Source organism: Miscanthus floridulus, chromosome 5, assembly GCF_019320115.1.
Source record: "Miscanthus floridulus cultivar M001 chromosome 5, ASM1932011v1, whole genome shotgun sequence".
In the NCBI taxonomy this organism is placed as follows: domain Eukaryota; kingdom Viridiplantae; phylum Streptophyta; class Magnoliopsida; order Poales; family Poaceae; genus Miscanthus; species Miscanthus floridulus.
The window spans coordinates 136,378,819-136,392,316 of NC_089584.1; the positions used below are offsets into that span (position 1 = coordinate 136,378,819).

Sequence of the window (13,498 nt, forward strand, 5' to 3'; positions counted from 1 at the left end):
TCTAAAGATTGGTTGCGTAGCTTGACAGGTTGATGTTCTGCGTCCATGGTCCTGATCTGAATGTTCTTTCCTTTTGACGGTCTCTGATGCCAAGGGAGGACACTGCCTCTGAGCTTCTGAAGATCGCTTAAACAAGATAGCTATGACAAACTGCAATTTCTGCAGTTGAATTCTCTTCAGCGCTTCGATTCTTGCCTCACAGACCAACGAAACTCAACTGATACACTGAACCTGCATATTTGACAGCAAATTTTGCACAAGCAAGTGTAATTTGAGATCCTGTAGTTGTACCTAACCAAAATTCGTATGGGCACTTAGATTAGAAGGCAACCCAGTTGCATCGAGTAGCAACATAGTTTTTCCGAGCTTTTTGGCTTGTTGGCGTACAGCAGAACGCCTAAGTTGTTCTACGCGAACCATACCAGTTGGCGCACCCGCGACTTCTTGAAGTCCTCACTCTGAGTCGCTGACACGAGGGCGCACAAACGGACAATAAACCAAGCTCGAAAGGTTACCCAGGAGAAACCGAAGGTCAGCCCAAGGCGGGGATCCGTCCGGGCGAGAGATCCGCCACCCCACCAGCAATGGGGGCGGCGATCGCCGGTGCGGTGGTGGCCGCGCTCCTGCTTCTGTATCCGGCACGGGCATCGGCTGCGGCGGCGGCGGGGGAGGGGCGGCGGCTTCACACTCTGTTCTCGGTGGAGTGCGGCGACTACTTCGACTGGCAGGCGGTGGGGCTCCTCCACAGCCTCCGCAAGGCCCGGCAGCCCGGCGGCGTCACCCGCCTCGTCAGCTGCGTGGAGGACCAGCTCCCCTCCTACCGCGGCCTCCGCATCGGCCACACCCTCCAGGTCCCCTCCTTCAGCCGCCACCCACGCACCGGCGACTGGTAACCCTCGCCGTCACATACACAATCTATCACTCCCCTCGTCGCTGCACACGTGCTATTGTATGGTATTTTTTTCTTCTTCGGCAAAACTGTAAGAACCAAGCAGTGTTGGTTATTCCGATTGCCTATTTCACGAGTTGAGGAGGCGTTCTGCTCGTGAAAATTGTTGTCTTGCTTCGGAATGGAATGTGCATTTTGGGTGGAATTGTTGTTTCGTCGAGAAATTTGGAAGCATTTCTGTGAACAAACCCCTGATTCGGTTTGGTGAATAGAAATTATATGTTAGGAATAGGATTGTCCATCGATGGCCAAATGAACTGTCAAGCTCCAGCATGCCAAATGAATGGTCAAGCTCCAGCACAATATAAGCAAGTGGACTTCTTAGGTTTAGGTGCTGTGGATGAGGTATTTTATTTGGCAGGAGTTTTGGATAGAATTAACAGCTGTTCAGTCGACTGTTATTTTACACTTTTATCGTGATGAGAGATCCTAAAGATGCACCTAGTTGAGAAGTTGGGCTTGCTATTTTTCAAGTTAAGATACCTTGTTTCAAATGAAAGTGGCCTCATTGGGCATCCCATCATTTTTCATGTGAAGGTACCCAGCCATCAACAAGACAGCAGGGATAGTGCATTGGCTAAAGCATAGTCCAGAGGCCGACAATGTCTATTGGGTTGTAATCTTGGACGCAGATCAGATTATTCGAGGGCCCATTATTCCTTGGGAACTCGGAGCAGAGAAAGGCAAGCCTTTTGCTGCTTATTATGGGTATGGCTTTTACTTGCTCAGCTATTAACTCTATATTTATCGTTTTTGTACTAAGGCAGTCTTAATTATTTGGAAAGGATGGTACTTCGACAAATCACTGAATTATCCTCTGGTTCCAATAGTCTCGAGTGACACTGAATACCTATCCATCTACTTGGAACTTACCTATGTTTGGAATAGTGATTTTCTGTCTAGGGTTCCATTTGCCTGTTAGAACAGCAAGAAAATTTGCCGTATAAAGTTGTAGCACCCCCCACCCTTCCCTTCTGAACAAAGAATCAGTGTGGAATTTGGGACTAGAATCCCATGGAAATTTCTCCTATGTCAAAGTATTGGACATCTTAGAATCCTACAAATTTCCTATGGAATGCCTCAATCCATAGAAATTCTGTAGTAAATCCATGAGGTCCAACCTATTGGAAACTTTCCTTTGTCTCTCTCTCTCCCAAGTTCCTGTGCTCCAAATGGAACTTTCCGAATGCTCCACTGGAAAGTTTGCTGCATTCTAAATTCCTGTAGGATTGCAATTGCCAACAGCTTGAATCTTGTGCTTTTCCTATTCCCATGTTTTGGGAATCCTTCGTTCCAAATAGGCCCGTATGTCGAGGAAGTCTGTGTGCCACTTCATATTTCTATCCTGAGAAATACATTTACATCTGCATTCTATGTTTAAACACTACCTGTTGGATGCCAGGTGCTATCTGAGTAGGTCATTATAATGCCTGATTTACACCAATCATCTAACTGGTTTCGATCTATATCTACCCTTAACTAGACATCTGAAGGGTTGTGATAACATCCTAGCACAGCTTCACACTGCACATCCAGAATTTTGTGACAAAGTTGGAGGAATTCTAGCCCTGCATATTGATGACTTAAGGGCTCTAGCACCTCTGTGGCTCTCAAAAACTGAAGAAGTGAGGCAGGATAAGTCCCATTGGTCAACCAATATTACTGGTGATATATATGGCATGGGTTGGATCAGTGAGATGTATGGGTATTCATTTGGTGCTGCAAAAGTAAGCTGACTTTCACTCTCCTCGCTTTGTGTATTTGCTAAAGTAAAAATTTCTCATTATGGATTGTAAACTTCTTCCTGTGTAGCTTCATTATCTGGTCCTCATGAACAGGTATATCTACGGCACAAGATAAATGATGACATAATGATCTACCCTTATCTGTTTGCCTTAGTGATGGATGAGGTCACAAGGGACATACAAGGGGACATCCCTTGGTGTATGCTTTTCGCGGACGATGTAGTGCTAGTTGATGAAAGTCGGACAGGAGTGAATCAGAAACTGGAGTTATAGCGGGAGACTTTGGAGTCCAAAGGTTTTAGACTCAGTAGAACTAAAACTGAGTATATGAAATGTGATTTTGGCACTACTACTCGGGAGGAGGAAGATATTAGTTTGGATGGTCAATTAGTGCCTAGGAAGGATACCTTTCGATATTTAGGATCAATGCTATAGAGAGACGGGGATATTGATGAAGATGTTAGCCATAGAATCAAAGCAGGGTGGATGAGGTGGCGCCAAGCATCTGGTGTCCTATGTGACAAAAGGGTACCACAGAAGCTAAAAGGCAAGTTTTATAGGATAGCGATTAGACCTGCTATGTTGTATGGTGCAGAATGTTGGCCTACGAAAAGACGACATGTTCAACAGATAAGTGTCGCGGAAATGCGTATGTTGCGTTGTATTTGCAGTCATACAAGAAGGGATCAAGTTCGAAACGATGATATACGTGATAGATTAGGGTAGCACCAATTGAAGAAAAGTTTGTCCAACACCGGTTGAGATGGTTTGGACATGTCCAACGGAGACCTCCAGAGGCACCGGTGCGTAATGGAATCCTAAGCCAGGATAGTAATGTGAAGAGAGGCAGAGGAAGACTAAAGTTGACTTGGGTAGAGGCAATAAAAGGAGACTTGAAAGGATGGAATATACCTAAAGACTTAGCCTTAGATAGGAGTGCTTGGAAAACAACTATTTACGTGCCTGAACCTTGATTGCCTCTGCTGGGTTTCAACTCTAGCCTACCCCAACTTGTTTGAGACTTAAAGGTTTTATTGTTGTTGTAATGATCTACGCAGGTTATACTCCTAGACCTTGCATTGAGCCACTTATCTTGCACTATGGTTTGCCATTTAAAGTTGGAAACTGGTCATTCAGTAAATTAGAACACCATGAAGATGGAATAATTTATGATTGCAACCGCTTGTTCCCTCCACCTCCTTTTCCTAGAGAGGTAAACAATATTTCTAATCATAGTTTGGGTGTGCTCATTTATAGCTATTTATGATGAAGATTTTTTGATGCTGCAAACTTTGTAGGATGATGGAATCTGACCCAAATATAAAACGAGGCTTATTTCTAAGCATAGAGTGCATTAACACCTTGAATGAAGGGCTCTTGTTGCATCATGCATCTGTTGGGTGCCCGAAACCACAGTGGTCAAAATACCTGAGTTTCCTTAAAAGCAGGAGGTTTTCAGAGCTTACAAAACCAAAGTACTGGAAGGGCCAACAGGTTGACAGCATAGTGACCATGCAACATGTTGCATTGTCCAAGGCAAACAGTGAATATCCAAAAATACATACCCTTTTCTCTACGGAATGTTCATCATATTTTGAGTATAGATGGCCAACAGGCCGGCACGGCACGGCACGGGCCTGTGAAAGCACGACCCGATGGGGGTCGGGCCGGCACGGCACGCCGGGCCTCCCGGGCCGTGCCTCTTAGGGCCATGGGCCTGGCCTTCGGCCCAGGCACGACATTATGGGCCGTTTTTCGTGCCATGCCGGCCCGCAAAGCACGACCAGAATTACGGGCCGTGCCAGCCCACAACCCGTTACCCTTGCATTCACAGAATCAAAGTCCAATACATTCACAGTTTCATACTTTCATTTCATTCATAGAATCATACAGATACAAAATCAAAGTCCAATACATTCACAGACCAACAGAGATATCAAACTCCAAAGCCAACAAATAACAGAAATAACCAAAATGAGCTATTTAGTGCAATGTTGCCTCATTAAAAACCTTTCTAGGTAAATCTTACCCTTTTGAGAAACCCTAGAAAGGAAAAAAGTGTGCAGCCAACTCTTAATTAAGTTTTACAAACCATTGTTCAAATGATAGAGAAGTCTCAGAGACACCTCTCTCACACTCTCACTCACTGTCTCAGTCCCACACTCAGTCACATACACTCTCAGTCTCTCACTCTCACATATCACTCTGACACTCACTGTCTCAGTCCCACACTCACAGTCACATACACTCACTCTCACAGCACAGATCACACTCACACTCACTGTCTCAGTCCCACACTCACATACACAGAAGCTGACACTCACTCTCTCACAGATCACACTCACACTCATTGTCTCAGTCCCACACTCACATACACTCACTCTTTCACAGTCACAGATCACACTCACACTCTCAAGAGTCAAGTCTCAACCTCACTAAGTACCAGGAGCACCACCACCAGCTTCATCTTCATCAAGGTACAAGTTCTTGAATGAGTCTTCCAGCTCTTGGTTGTCAACAACATGTTGTTCCCTTCTTTCTCCTAACTCTCAGTCCTTTATGCAGATCAGCATCTCCATAGTCTCTAGTGACAAGCGCCGCTGTCGTTCCTCAATTATCCTGCCTATCAAACTGAAACAAGACTCTAAAGAGATAATAGATACAGGAACTGATATGATATCTCTAGCCATTATAGGTAGGATTGGAAAGGTTACCTTGTGGTCACGCCACAATAGAAGTAGGTCAAAATTATCCTCATAAGAAGTGACATTGTCACTGTCTAAGTAAGCTGAGAGCTCACAAACAGCAGAAGTAGATGAAGATGAAGTGGCAGGAAGAGGGGAAGGATCAACAACACCTGATCCACGGCCAAAGATTCTTCACCATTCCTGCTTTTTCTTACCTGTATGATTTGATGGTTGTGCTTGAGACCTAGCTGCACCAAATTAGCTCTCATATTTGTTAAACAGTTTATACAATTCTGTTTTGACATCAGCATAGTATGAACTGTACTCAAAACCAGTAATTGCAGCACATTAAAGAAACCTCTCATCTTAGCTCTAGGATCAAGAATAAATGTATATGAATATAACAGAGGTATGTCATGCCAATATTTAAGGAATTTAAGCTTCATAGGATATACAATAGCTCTCAGATTTTGATTTTTTTCACATGCATGCAAATGAGAAGCAACCTCTAAGATATGGTGCAGAACAAGTGGACTTGTAGGATAATAAACACCAGACAGAACAACAGTGGAGTCATAGAAGAGTTCCAGGAACTCCAATAACTTCTCAGCAACACACCAATGATTTCTAGTCAACAGTTGTGAACCATAATGGGAATTAATGAATACAGAAGAGACGTTCTTGTATGGAAGCAAGTGTTTAAGCATCAAGTAAGTAGAATTCCATCTAACATTCATATCCAAGCCACCCTTAGCATTACAGTATTCCTTGAACAATGCAATTATTTGATTAGAGGAATTTAAGAAGTTAATTGCAGTTCTAAAATCTTCTGTGTAAGGTTTCAACCTCTTTAATCCAGATTTTACAATAAGATTAATGATATGACAAGCATAACGTTGATGTACAAGACTGTACTTACGGTTACTAGGATCCAAAGGATCAAGTGAAGGAGCAGGACCCAAGTAACCAGCAAATAGAGGTGTCAAAGTGTTTATAGCCTTAGCATTAGAAGAAGCATTGTCTAGAGTGACAGAGAAAATCTTGTCAATCAGACAATACTCCTCAACCACAGCAGCAATTCTTTCAGCAATGTTTTCACCAAAATGTTTAACCTCAATCAGCCTAAGACCATTTACAACAACAACAACAACAAAGCCTTTAAGTCCCAAACAAGTTGGGGTAGGCTAGAGTTGAAACCCAACAGAAGCAATCAAGGTTCAGGCACGTGAATAGCTGTCTTCCAAGCACTCCTATCTAAGGCTAAGTCTTTGGGTATATTCCATTCTTTCAAGTCTCCTTTTATTGCCTCTACCCAAGTCAACTTCGGTCTTTCTCTGCCTCTCTTCACGTTACTATCCTGACTTAGGATTCCACTACGCACCGGTGCATCTGGAGGTCTCCATTGCACATGTCCAAACCATCTCAACCGGTGTTGGACAAGCTTTTCTTCAATTGGCGCTACCCCTAATCTCACGTATATCATCGTTCCGAACTCGATCCCTTCTTGTATGACCGCAAATCCAACGCAACATACGCATTTCCGCGACACTTAGCTGTTGAATATGTCGTCTTTTCGTAGGCCAACATTCTGCACCATACAACATAGCAGGTCTAATCGCCGTCCTATAAAACTTGCCTTTTAGCTTCTGTGGTACCCTTTTGTCACATAGGACACCAGACGCTTGCCGCCACTTTATTCACCCTGCTTTGATTCTATGGCTAACATCTTCATCAATATCCCCGTCCCTCTGTAGCATTGATCCTAAATATCGAAAGGTATCCTTCCTAGGCACTACTTGACATTCCAAACTATCTTCCTCCTCTCGAGTAGTAGTGCCGAAGTCACATCTCATATACTCAGTTTTAGTTCTACTAAGTCTAAAACCTTTGGACTCCAAAGTCTCCCGCCATAACTCCAGTTTCTGATTCACTCCTGTCCGGCTTTCATCAACTAGCACTACATCGTCCGCGAAAAGCATACACCAAGGGATGTCCCCTTGTATGTCCCTTGTGACCTCATCCATCACTAAAGCAAACAAATAAGGGCTCAAAGCTGACCCTTGATGTAGTCCTATCCTAATCGGGAAGTCATCCGTATCTCCATCACTTGTTCGAACTCTAGTCACGACATTGCTGTACATGTCCTTAATGAGCCCGACGTACTTCGTTGGGACTTTATGTTTGTCCAAAGCCCACCACATAACATTCCTTGGTATTTTATCATAAGCCTTCTCCAAGTCAATAAAAACCATGTGTAGGTCCTTCTTCTTCTCCCTATACCGCTCCATAACTTGTCTTATTAAGAAAATGGCTTCCATGGTTGACCTTTCGGGCATGAAACCAAATTGGTTCATAGAGACCCGCGTTATTGCTCTCAAGCGATGTTTGATAACTCTCTCCCATAGCTTCATAGTGTGGCTCATCAACTTAATTCCCCGGTAATTTGTACAACTTTGAATATCCCCTTTATTTTTGTAGGTCGGTACCAATATACTTCTCCTCCACTCATCAGGCATCTTGTTCGATCGAAAAATATGGTTGAACAGCTTGGTTAACCATACTACAGCTATGTCCCCGAGGCATCTCCACACCTCGATTGGGATACCATCCGGTCCCATCGCCTTACCTCCTTTCATCCTTTTCAACGTCTCTCTGACCTCAGATTCTTGGATTCTCCGCACAAAGCGCCTATTGGTGTCATCAAAAAAGTTATCCAACTGAAAGGTTGTGTCCATATTCTCGCCATTGAACAATTTGTCAAATCGATGTCGGATCTCATCCTCCTTTACCAAGAGATGCTCCCTTTCATCCTTAATGCACTTAACTTGGTTGAAGTCCCGTGTCTTTCTCTCACGAACCCTAACCATCTTATAAATGTCCTTCTCTCCTTCCTTCGTACTCAAATGTTGGTAAAGATCCTCGTACGCTCTACTCTTTGCCACACTTACAGCTCGCTTTGCAGTCTTCTTTGCCACCTTGTACTTCTCCATGTTGTCCACACTCTTGTCTTGGTACAAGCGTCTATAGCATTCTTTCTTCTCCTTAATAGCCATTTGGACTTCCTCGTTCTACCATCAAGTATCTTTAGCCTCGCGTCCCCTTCCTTTGGTTACTCCACACACCTCTGAGGCTACCTTCCGAATATTGGTTGCCATCTTGTCCCACATATTGTTTATGTCGTCTTCTTCCTTCCAAGAGCCCTCTTTGATAACCCTTTCCCTAAATACCTCTGACGTCTCCCCTTTCAGTTTTCACCACTTTGTTCTTTCAATCTTAACTTGTTTATCCCTACGGGCACGCACCTGAAAACGAAAATCTGCCACCAAAAGCTTATGTTGAGAAACAACACACTCCCCTGGTATCACCTTGCAATCCAAGCATGCTCGTTTGTCCTTTCTTCTTGCGAGGACAAAGTCAATCTGGCTACAGTGTTGTCCGCTACTGAAGGTCACTAGATGAGATTCTCTCTTTCTAAAGAAAGTGTTGGCTATCATCAGGTCAAAAGCTACCGCGAAGTCCAGAACTTCCTCCCCCTCCTGATTCTTACTACCATACCCAAAACCTCCATGAACTGCCTCGAAACCTGTGCTTGTAGTACCTACATGCCCATTAAGATCTCCTCCTATAAAAAGCTTCTCACTACTAGGTATAGCTCTAACCAGGCCATCTAAGTCTTCCCAGAACTGTCTCTTAGCACTCTCGTCGAGGCCTACTTGGGAGGCATACGCATTAATTACGTTCAAGACCATATCACCAACGACAAGCTTGACTAAGATAATCCTATCTCCTTGCCTTCTCACTCCCACCACACCATTCTTGAGGCTCTTATCAATCAAAACTCCTACTCCATTTCTATTCGCGACTGTCCCTGTGTATCAAAGCTTGAAACCTGTATTGTCCACCTCCTTCGCCTTCTGACCCTTCCATTTAGTCTCTTGAACGCATAATATATTTACACGCCTCCTAGTCGCGGTATCAACTAATTCTCTTAACTTACCTGTAAGACCAATAACCCTTTTCTGTTACTCTCAATCAGCATTCACATAGTGAGCAACAACACTAATATAGTCCTCCTTAGCATTACCAGACCAAATGTCTCAAGTCAAAGCAACAGAAGAAGCAGCAGACAACACAAAATTCTTAAGCATATCACGGCGTTCAGTAAACAGCTTACCAAGATCTCTAGTGGTGGTCTGTCTAGAAACCTTGACAAACCTAGGGTTATGAGCAAGAACAATGTAATCCTCCTAGTCCTGTGTCTCACCTATACCTAATGGAAGGTCAAGCCTAGCAATCAACCGACATAACTCAGATCGAGCAACAGCAGGATTGTAGTCCCAGTTATACACAGTTCCATCAGGATTGAAAGAAAGCCTAGACTGAACCCTAGCAGCGTGATCAGCCTTTTTCCTACAAGATTTCTGGTGCATAATCAAATGGCCAGTGCCAGCAGAAGATCTAGCAGACAATTTACTCTTACACATTTTACAGATAGCAGCAGTTCGAATCTGTGAACCATTCACAGTCTCATAGATCTCATCAAAATCAACTCAGACACCAAATTTACGCTTACCAACATATGAGATACCATCTGTGCTGTTGGAGCCGACCGGCGTCCCTGTCGCCGTCGCCGACGGCGCCGGCGCCGCCCCTCCACCACCGTCGTCGCCGTCCAGATCGATCGGAGCAGAGCCGCTACCGACATCGATACCCAACAACGCAGCAGCGTCGTCATGGATGTCGTGGTCGTCCTCGACGACCAGCCCTGCCGCGATTAGGTCATCGTTGCCGGTGAGTGGATAGACGACATCGTCGTCATCCGCCATGGCGACCTTGACCGCGGACGGCTGATCTCCAGCACCGTTCCTCAACGGTGCGCGCGACCGCCGTGCCCGGTCTATGCCACAGGAAGAGGACGAGGCATCGGCAACCGACCTGTGCGGAGGAGAAAAACAGAGACATAGAGATCCAAATCCAGGGTCAGTCACTCAGTCTCAAATAGACACAAGAAGACAGATCTAGGGTTAGGGTTAGGGTTAGGGTTCGTGGACGACCTGCGCAACCGGAGCCCGGTGCTGGAGATGACGAGGGCCACCTAGAGGAGAGACACCGATTAGAAACGACGGCGAACGGCAGAGGAGGGACGAATGGGAACACGGTCATGAACTCACATAGTTCACCGAGAGCGGGAGGTCGAGAGGAGAGAGGGAGAAGGGAGGAGAGTGGAGACAGAGTCAGACAGGCGGATCGAGGTCACCGGAGTCGGGGACGACGGACGAGAGAGAGCTCAGATTCGCCACTGGTGGATCGTGGATGCGTGCGAGAGAGCAAAGATGCGCCGCAGCGAGCGAGAGAGAGTGGGGATTAGGGTTAGGGTTGGGAGCGGGCGAGCGGCTCAGCCGACGCTCCCCGCTTATATACTCGAGCGAGGGCGCGGGGCTGCGGCCTGCGGGGAGGGGGCTGGCCGGGCCGCCAGCGGGCCTACCGTTGAGGAGCGGGCCGTGTTGTGCCGGCCCACGTGCCTGGGGTAAGGCCCAGGCACGGCCTGCTCCTCCGGGCCATGCCAGCCTGGGCCCGCTCGCTGCCGGGCCGGGCCAAAAAAACGGGCCTTGGGTCGGGCCGACGGGCTCGGGCTGCATGGCCATATATAATTTTGACTGGCAAACTGTTGGGCTTATGCACAGTTTTCGTTTAAGCGGACAGCCTGGTAACATTACACGCTTATTGAGCTGTACGGATGAGGACTTGAAGAACTATAAAGGCCATGATCTTGCTCCAACACATTATGTTCCGTCTATGAGTCATCATCCACTGACAGGGGACTGGTATAACCTCTTGGTTTAACATAGTTTCTAAAGATACTGTTCAAGACAACCCACTCATATGATTCTTTTGCTAGGTACCCTGCAATTAACAAACCTGCAGCAGTTCTCCATTGGCTCAACCATGTGCAGACTGATGCTGAGTTCCTTGTTATCCTATATGCTGATATGATCATGAGAGGCCCCATCACCCAATGGGAATATGGTGCAAAACGTGGTCATCCTGTTTCTACTCCTTATGAGTAAGACTTTACTGTGCTATGAGAGTAGCGTACGGTTGGCCATGTTATAGATTTTCCTATGGTTATGTAGTAATGTTGCCCTTGATGTGTATCAGGTACCTCATTGGTTGTGATAACATACTTGCAAAGATACACACTCGCAATCCCTCTGCATGTGATAAGGTTGGCAGTGTCATTATCATGCATATAGATGATCTTCGGCGTTTTGCTCTGCTGTGGCTTCACAAATCAGAGGAGGTTCGTGCAGACAAAGCTCACTATGCAACAAACATTACTGGCGACATATATAATTCTGGCTGGATTAGCGAGATGTATGGCTACTCTTTTGCAGCAGCTGAGGTATATGCACTTTCTTTCTTTTTCTTTTTTTGTTCTTTCAAGTTTCAAGAATCACTCTTTTTTCTTCATTGTAAGTGTAACTAATGTCATGAACACTTCTGGCTTTTAATATCCAACATAGCTTCGTTCATATTTTCTAGAGAAGGTAGTAAGAAAAGTTGCACTCATATGTTCTAGAAAAATGGTGCTCTGGTCATCTGGTGCAGTTGGCAGTTGTGTCATTTCAATTAATATTTTTTCATCCATCCCTACTCATTGTCTATCTTGCTGTATGACTTCTTTTTAACTTGCAGATCATCCTGCGACACGTCATTAGGAGGGACATAATGATATATCCAGGTTATGTTCCACTGCCTGGGGCAAAATACAGGGTTTTCCATTATGGTTTGAGATTTGGAGTTGGTAATTGGAGCTTTGACAAGGCTGATTGGAGAAATGCTGATGTGGTAAATACATGCTGGGCCAAGTTCCCTGAACCACCTGATCCTGCTACGATCATGAAACAAGATCTAGATGCACGGGAGAGGGATCTTCTCAGCATTGAATGCGGGAGAGCTTTGAATAAAGCCCTATACCTGCACCATAAGCACAGAAATTGCCCCCAGCTAGGCACCTTTCGCAGCACATCTAGGAAAGCTGATCAAGTTTCTGCTTCTAACAAAATTGAGAGAGTTCCACAAAAGTCAAGTACAAAGTCCATGGCTGATGGAAGGGAGAAGACTGTTGAAAGGACTGCAGCTACTGTGCAACCTCTACATAGATCAAGGAGACTGGCCAGGTCTTCTACGATGTGGATAATTGCTATGTGGGTATTATCAATTGTGGTGTTCTTATTGGTAATCTCCGTGTTCTTCACTGAGCAAAGGAGAAATGTTTAGAGATCTAGGGTTTCTAGAAGTTTAAAGGCCCATGTCTGAGTATTCCTTTTTCTACCGACACCATTTCCGACTATAGAATAGACAATATCCACAAACTGTTACTTTGTGGACGTATAATACATAAAAGGTTATGGTCCTGGGACTGTATAGGCTAACAGCTGTTTTGAGTTATCAGAAGATGCCAAAGGACTTGAACCTTTGCGAAAGCCTCTTCTCTTTTGTCAAAACCTCACGTAAACTGCTAGCAGGTTTTGGTGCCACTGCTGTTGTACTTGATTTAATAGATTCTTTCATTATAGTGTAAAGTTTCATATATTATTTCTTTCCCTTAATAGTTCTCCCTTGCCATGTGACCTTCTGAGCATACAGATGCAATGATATTCTTCCGTTGGAACCCCATGGCTGTGGTGTATAACAATTTCACCCCATGCGAGATCTTTTCCATGAATCATGTGTCTTTTTGTGGAATTGAACTGATTAAATTCTTGCTTTCTAAAGATGTTCTAAAGAGGGTCAAAGGTTTTTCATGTGTCGCAATATATGTGTAATGTTCCTATCAGGCTAATGGTGCAGCGTTGTCCGCATCTTGTTTCCTTCAAAATTCTTAAATTCTTGTAACCGACTATCTGAAGCTAGAAGTTCAGCCCAAAAAAAAGCAAAATTAGGAGTTCAATCACCTTGATGTATTCTAATGCTTTGACAATAGTCACACGGTTCATGATTATGGAGTACAAGCCCATTAAAAGGGCTAGCGTCTGGCCGCAGTGTCTGGATGCTGCTCCCGTACCTGTGCCCGCACCACATCCTACATCTCTACGCCCCGCATCCCATCCCAC

The 13,498-nt window shown here is 44.9% G+C and overlaps 1 protein-coding gene across 3 annotated transcripts; it reads left to right on the forward strand.

Moving 5' to 3' along the window:
• The first annotated feature begins 448 nt into the window (after positions 1 to 448).
• On the forward strand, positions 449 to 13,013 carry LOC136450897 (peptidyl serine alpha-galactosyltransferase). Of its 3 annotated transcripts, XM_066451561.1 has the most exons (8): positions 449 to 889; positions 1,487 to 1,657; positions 2,433 to 2,676; positions 2,762 to 2,787; positions 11,078 to 11,206; positions 11,281 to 11,445; positions 11,541 to 11,784; positions 12,078 to 13,013. In XM_066451561.1, exons 1-8 carry the CDS (start codon positions 585 to 587, stop codon positions 12,660 to 12,662), a joined length of 1,869 nt encoding a protein of 622 aa, XP_066307658.1. In that variant the 5' UTR covers positions 449 to 584; the 3' UTR covers positions 12,663 to 13,013. The 3 variants fall into 3 exon arrangements, with proteins under 3 accessions (XP_066307658.1, XP_066307659.1, XP_066307660.1); XM_066451562.1 differs by lacking the exon at positions 2,762 to 2,787 and having other exon boundaries at positions 11,085 to 11,206; XM_066451563.1 differs by lacking the exons at positions 2,433 to 2,676; positions 2,762 to 2,787.
• Positions 13,014 to 13,498: the final 485 nt, after the last annotated feature.

Bases quoted from the DNA above. Each gene is read 5' to 3' on its own strand.
- LOC136450897 (XM_066451561.1), top strand. From the start codon at position 585: ATGGGGGCGGCGATCGCCGGTGCGGTGGTGGCCGCGCTCCTGCTTCTG. The intron at 1,658-2,432 runs GTATGGCTTTTA...ACCCTTAACTAG, and splicing joins CCTTTTGCTGCTTATTATGG to ACATCTGAAGGGTTGTGATA. The intron at 11,785-12,077 runs GTATATGCACTT...TTTAACTTGCAG, and splicing joins ACTCTTTTGCAGCAGCTGAG to ATCATCCTGCGACACGTCAT.